The sequence below is a fragment of the Erigeron canadensis genome, chromosome 9 (genome assembly GCF_010389155.1).
Source record: "Erigeron canadensis isolate Cc75 chromosome 9, C_canadensis_v1, whole genome shotgun sequence".
NCBI classification, from domain to species: Eukaryota; Viridiplantae; Streptophyta; class Magnoliopsida; order Asterales; family Asteraceae; genus Erigeron; species Erigeron canadensis.
The window spans coordinates 29,180,237-29,187,677 of NC_057769.1; the positions used below are offsets into that span (position 1 = coordinate 29,180,237).

The following is a 7,441-nucleotide window of genomic DNA, read 5'->3' on the forward strand; positions in this document are numbered from 1 at the left end:
GATACTAAAAAATAATAGTTTGGATATTGGGAAAAGCATAAAATACATACCACAATTAGAAATAGCTTGAAAATTTGGGGGAAGACGACCGACCGGAATTTGGGGAGGATAATCCCGACACTGGCGGTACTGCGGTGGCGGTGGACGGCGGCGGCGGCTGGCGGTACTGCACGGTGGTGGCTGGCGGTGGACGGTGGTGGCTGGCGGCGGTGGCGATGGACGGTGGTGGCTGGCGGCGGTAATGCAATAGATGGTGGAGGAAGAAAAGGCTGGCGGTACTGCACGGTGGTGGCTGGCAGTGGACGGTGGTGGCTGGCGGCGGTACTGCAATAGAAGGGTGGAGGAAGAAAAAGTGTAAAAAAATTTTATATTTTGAAGGGTGGAGGAAGTGTAAACTGCAAATGATAGAATAGATGGATCGGTGGATCGGTGTTTAAAAAGATGCCCGGTTAACTTATTGCAGCGACCCTCGCTGCAATAAGTGGAGTAACGGTCGGGTCAAACATTTAAAGCGGTGAGTGGAATGCTGACGTGGCGATAGATTTTACAGCGAGGGTCACTGCAAAATGTCCCTGGTCAAATTACTAAAATAGGTGGTCGAGATACGGAGCGCGTTAATTAATGAAGCTGATCATTCATATACGAGTACATATTTCAATTCCTATATATATATTATAAGGCGAAGTTGCTTTTTGGTAGAAATTGCTTTTTGGTAGAAGAATATATCAACACAAGACAACAAATGGCTGCCACCAATGATCACGGGTTGTTGACATATCTTGAAAAATGTCGAGTCTCAGCCCCTCCAAATACCGTGGGAGAAAAAACTTTGACACCTACTTTCATGGATTTGCTAAGCTTATCCGTTCATCCGATTAACCGGGTTTACTTTTATGAGTTTCCACATTCTACATCTCATTTCATTCAAACACTTATTCCGAAACTCAAACACTCGTTGTCCCTTACTCTTCAACATTTTTTTCCTTACGCAAGTAAATTGGTCATGTTTCCTAATAATGTCACCAAAAAGCCTGAAATCCGTCATGTTGAGGGTGATTCCATTGCGTTAACATTTGCCGAGTCTAGTCTTGATTTCGTTGATCTTGTAGGAAATCATCCTCGAGAGTGTAACAAGTTTCACCTTCTTTTACCTCAATTAGAATGTCCATGTAATGAATATGATCAAAATGATCATGACTACTTGACAAAATTTCCTATTTTTGCTCTTCAAATTACAATTTTCCCAAACTTAGGCATTTCAATTGGTCTCACCACTCACCACATCCTTTGTGATGCAAAAAACGCACACGATTTCTTAATGGCTTGGACTTCGATAACTAAAAATGGTTCGGATGAGGTATACTTAGCCCATGAATCATTACCATTTTATGATAGATCATCAGTTATCAAATATCCTACTACCTCTATAGATGAAATTTACATGGCTGGTCAACCATGGATCCAAGTTCTTGAAAAAATATATCAACCCCGTTGTTCTGTTGTAACACAGAACGATAGAGTTGTTGCCACGTTTCATTTGACAAAAACACAAATTGATTTGCTTAAAAAGTGGGTCTTGGTTCAACTTCCAACATTAGAATATGTATCATCCTTCATAGTAGGTTGTGCCTATGTATGGATTTGCATGGCCAAATCGCGTAATTTTATTGATCTTATTCTTGAAAAAAAGAACGACGACGACAATAAGTTTGAAGACGTAGAAGAAGCCTTTTTTTGTTATGCAAATTTGAGGGGTCGTTTCGATCCACCTGTTCCCGAAAGTTATTTTGGCAATTGTGTGGCGCCATGTATCACCACAGCTAAACGCGCCCTTCTTATAGGAAACAAAGGATTCCCAAAAGCCGTTGAAGTCCTAGTAAAATGTATAACAGAAACGGTCAAGAGTAACAAAGATTTGTTTGAAGATGCGGAGACATGGATGCAGAGGATTACTTCCTTGCGTAAACCGGCTATCAGCATGGCAGGATCTCCAAAGTTCAATGTTTACGACATTGATTTCGGATGGGGAAAGCCAAAAAAGCATGAGGGTATAAAAATAAACAGCAATGCGAGTGATGTGATCACAATTGATGCAAGCAGGGAATCACCACAAGATTTGGAGTTCGGTTTATCCCTTTGTGCTAAGCAGATGTCTGCTTTTATCGGTATATTTGACCACGAAATATCGAGCATCCTATCTCATCATCACTAATGATGGAGTTAGTTAATGATTTATATATGATGATTATTGTTTGTGTATTTGCTATATATTGATCTGTATGCATGTCAGCTAGCTCTCGATCGATCATGAGTGGTTTAATAAAGAAAAATTGCATTGTACTCATCGTATGATAATTAAAGAACCTAAATGGAAGCCAACCCATTGGTTTGAGCTTTAAAATTATAAAATGAAACACTACTAGACTATAAATAAAGCAAGCAAGACTTAGATCAATGTAGTTCAAACGGAGACAAATATTCATAGGTTTGATCCTTACTACGTACTCTTTCAAGGCCGAATGCCTTTTTTGTTTACCCTCAAACCCGAAAACATAATTCCTATCTTTAAGTAAGGATAAAATTTTCTTACATCTCAATTTCCATCCTTTTTAGACACTACCCGACTATCCCAATGCATTTGCAAATTCTCTCTCAACAAAACCCAAACATCCAACATATTACATATAGCGTCATAGGCTCATAGCCTAAGGCCTTATTGATGATAATGTTGGTCATCATTTCGTATGTGGTATCTCACCACAGCACACACACCATTTGTTTGCGATTTCTTCACTCTGACAAAATTGTTAGAATATGAACACATAGACATACATAATCACGAGTAAGCGCAACGGAAGAAATCGAAACATATATGCAATCAAATTAATTAACAAAGAATAGAATCGAAACGTGTACCTTATATGCAAAAATCCAATGAGTTAATAATAATAATGATATTATTATTGCTTAGCGTTTAAAGTAAAACCCCTCTACGATCGCACACTAGACACCCCGAATAATGTATGCTAATACCCCGATCACGAAACAAAAACAAATACCCTTAGAGCCGAAACCCATGTACATCGAAATCCCCATGAACTTCGAAAACCATTGTAGCCGACAACCAAACAATGAACAATTAATGCAAATCGTTCATTGTTGAAGTTCTATATGATTTCAAATCATTAATGCAAATCTTTATGTTATGTGGATTCGGCCGAACCAAATAAGGAGGAATAAATGGAGTATTACTTATGTGAATGAATGAAAAACCTAGGAATTAGCCTTTGTATTTATAGGGTAATTTTAGGTTAACATTACTTGGAAATTAAGCAACATTAAGGCTATGGAAAGCCTTGATGAAACCGTCCCATGTCATGGACCTAGGTCCAAGCCCACTTTCCAATTTTCACATTTTAATTCTCTTTTTTAATTAATTAAATATAATTAATACTTTAACTATGTTTAATTAATTATTTCATGATCAAACTAATTAATATATTACTTTAATATATCAATTGTTATTATCGAGTTACCGTGTCATTTCGTGTGACCCCGTAGGCTTAAATTATTCCCGAACATGCACATATAATAATATGATCATATGCCAACAAAAATAACATACTTCATTAAATATATATTCCAAGTAAAAACAATAAATGAAAGAGTAAATTACCGAGATGGAGCCACAGATGGTACTCGACAAATACTCGAAGTTACACCAGACATACTCCCCCGAGACATATACACCCACGATTTGCAAATATGCACACCCACCATGCATATTCCTCCCGTTAATGGAGCCTCACGGATCGTTAAGTTTAGTCATGTGCCGTTCACGTGAAGTTTGGTAATGCACACCAGACATATATATATTTTTTCTATATATATATATTTTTATTTTAATATCTCTTACGATACGAATCACGATACGATACACGATTTAAAAAGTCACAAAACGATTCGACAGATACACAATTAGATTGATATGTTATAAAATATTAAATTTGTAATTATATATATAATCTTTTTTGACTTTTAAGATTATGTAATGTTTTTATTTTTTACTTTAGGATTACGTATCTTTTTATTCTAGGACTATGTTTCTAATTATATGAAACAAATGATATATTTTTAGTTTAAAATATTATGTATTAAAAATAAATGTCAAAAAAATAATATGGAAATTGAAGAAGGATTACCGATCGGTAAAATCATTCCCACTATTTTGGTGAAGGTTCAGGATCTGGATGATTTGGATAGTTTTGAGTTAAAAGATCTTGTTTTATTGTTGATATACGTGCCAAATTTGATAAACTTCACGGATAGCTAACCCATTCCCTCCCACTACCAATAAGATTTATCGCTTTATTATTATTATTATTATTATTATTATTATTATTATTATTATATTATTATTATTATTATTATTATATTATTATTATTATGGTTTTGTTAGTGACAACCTTTAGGGTTGTCCGTAAAAACTAATTGGGTGCATTAAAATTTGTACCTTGCTGTTAGAAAAATCAGGGGGCGGTTTTTAGTATATAATGTACAAGTTTTTAAGCATGTAATATGTTGTTAGTGACAGCCCTAAGGGCTGTCATTATCATTTTCCTTATTATTATTATTATTATTATTATTATTATTATTATTATTATTATTATTATTATATAATTATAAGAGGATATATTTTTTTATTATATGACAATTATGTTTATTTGACACTTAGGATTTTTGCTTATGTGTCATTTTATCATGTTTTTTGAATTTTCATTTTTCCTTTTTATTGTAACATTAGTTGATTTAATATATATCATGCATGTTGCCATGTTGTAGTTATTTATTAATTATCAATTACTTTTGGAACATAAAATCCCAACCATTTAGTTAAATTAAAATTTTTTATATCCATGTGTGTCGTCATATTGTAACTAGGTTATAGCCTGCGTGAAACGCGAGATAACTTACAAAAACATTACATTTATACGTATAAAAAGCTAGCATAATGATATTAAAAAAAGACTTAAAATCTATATAAACCGACACAATAATAAATACTCGTAAATTAAGAACAATCACAATTAACCAATTACTTTTTTCATAAATCAAACATAGTATAAAAATAACTTTAAAGACTAAGGTTTGACACTGATTTCTCATCCACCTGTCAAGTGTATATTAATTTCGATGTAATATCACAAATGATTATATTTTTACATATTACGACATGTGCTTTTTTCCATTGAGTTGAAAGCTAAAAAGTTTGGCCCAATGTAAAAATGTAGTTAACTACGTATAGATGTATAGTCACAAAGTTATAAGGCACAAGCATGTAAGATGGATCCATGGTATAGATGTATAGTCACAAAGTAATAACTATATTTTTCAACCTTGATCATATATCATCAACTGAGTATATAGTTATACTTTAAGTTAATTTAAACTATAATCCAATACAACATTATTTGTTATTAATTATTTGTAAGAAAATCAATTATGAAAAATAAACTATCATGGAAGATGGATCATAATATTACTTGACACAAATCAAGAAACTCTACATATAATTGCTAATGCTTGAAAGAAATTTTTTGAAACAATCACTATTTGATAACAAATCAAGAAAATATAAACTTTTTTTATATAATATTAATCCATACAAAGATTTATAAGAAAATCAAATATGAAATCCAAATAAAATTAAAAAAAGAAAAGAAAAGAAGAAGATAGATAATACATGTCATATGAGATTAATAGCCAAAAAGGGTAACAAAAGAATTAGACATATTAATTTTAATATGATTAGATTAGTAGAATATATATTAACATTAATTAATATATGTATTGTTGGAGCATTTTATATATAGTTGAAGGACTAAAAGAGTATTTGACTGAAAGTTAAGTCAAATATAATGTCATCATGTTGATCTAAGGGTGGATAACGAAAGAAGGAAATTTAATAAATGGTCTAGATTACTTCAATTTTTATTTAAAGTTTCTCTTTTAATATTTATTATAGATTATATATTAACTAACAATTACTTTTGGAAAAATTAAATTTCAACTATTTATTTAAATTAATTTTCTTTTATTATATAACTACGAAAAAATAATGTTGCTCTTAACTGACATATAAAGTTAATTGTCACAATATTTATTTTATTTTTATGTCATGTGTATAGTCATGTCATGCTCATTAGTCCAAGTCATAAGTTAATTAGTTAAAAAAAATTTCAATCAATATCAATATAAAATCTTAAAAAACTATTTAATATAAATCCCCCCCCCCCCCCCCCCAAGTTTTTGTTTATTCACATACTAACTCAATTATACGTCATTTTTGCAAGAATTAAATAAGAAATAATTGATTTTTTTGGTAAAAAATGAGATCGTTATCAATTATACAACTAAAGTTATTTTTTCTTTTATAAAATATTAACGGATTTATAATTTGTATCATTATTTTAAGGGTTTTATTAAATTCATTTATTTTTTGTTTGTTACTTCTTTAATAATGAATTTAAAAATTCAAAATCATCATTTCTTTCTATATAACTTAATTATGTGACATTCCTCTTCTTTTGCCATGTAATATTTTTACTAACGTTTTGTTGTTAAAACAAATTCTTTTAAGTTATATATATGTAGTTATACGTGTAGTATAAAATTCAAATATCTACTGCTCCTTTATAATGATTATTCACCCCCTATTTTAGGAAATGGTTAGAAAATAGTTAGATAAGAAATTACTAGATTGCCCTTAATAAACAACCTTTAAGGAAAGGGTTAATAGATATTACCAAAATTACCCTTAACGAATTAATTTACACTTTAAATCTTTATCTTCTAAATTATCACTATCACCATTGTATCAACTTAAACGGTTAGACCACTCGACACCAATTGTCGATGTCATTGATCACCACCCGTCACCGACATCACTAAACCACTGTCGCCGTTACCGCCGCCGCATTGCGCGGGTACCATGCTAGTATTTAGTAATCATTCTAATGTAATAGATTTATTTACATTATAGTTTTTAATGACTGTAGGTATTAAATATAATATATATTATCTACAATTATAATATTTCCGCTTAGTTATTATAATGTTACCATCCAATGGACGGGTCTAATCTAGTTGAACCAATTTTCATATGTAGATATCCATCTCATTGAGTTGTAAGCTAGTTAACGAAGAGATAAAACTTATTACAAATTACATCTACAATTATTTAACGATTTAAAAGCTCAATTAGATTTTATGTCCGTGTTCAATATACCAAATTTGAAACGTTATCAATTATAAATGTTAATTTATTATGTTTTAAAATTTAGCATACTACTTTTAGTAACAAAAAATTGATCTTTATATTAAAACTTTGAGTTTTATATTGTGATTTTGATTAAAAATATGTTCATATAAGTTGTTTACT

General features: G+C 31.3%; 1 protein-coding gene across 1 annotated transcript; it reads left to right on the forward strand.

The window, feature by feature from the left end:
- Positions 1 to 721: 721 nt before the first annotated feature.
- On the forward strand, positions 722 to 2,340 carry LOC122582820 (malonyl-coenzyme A:anthocyanin 3-O-glucoside-6''-O-malonyltransferase-like). The gene has a single exon (XM_043755254.1). The coding sequence runs from the start codon at positions 743 to 745 to the stop codon at positions 2,210 to 2,212; it is 1,470 nt and encodes a 489-aa protein (XP_043611189.1). The 5' UTR covers positions 722 to 742; the 3' UTR covers positions 2,213 to 2,340.
- The last annotated feature ends 5,101 nt before the right edge of the window (positions 2,341 to 7,441 follow it).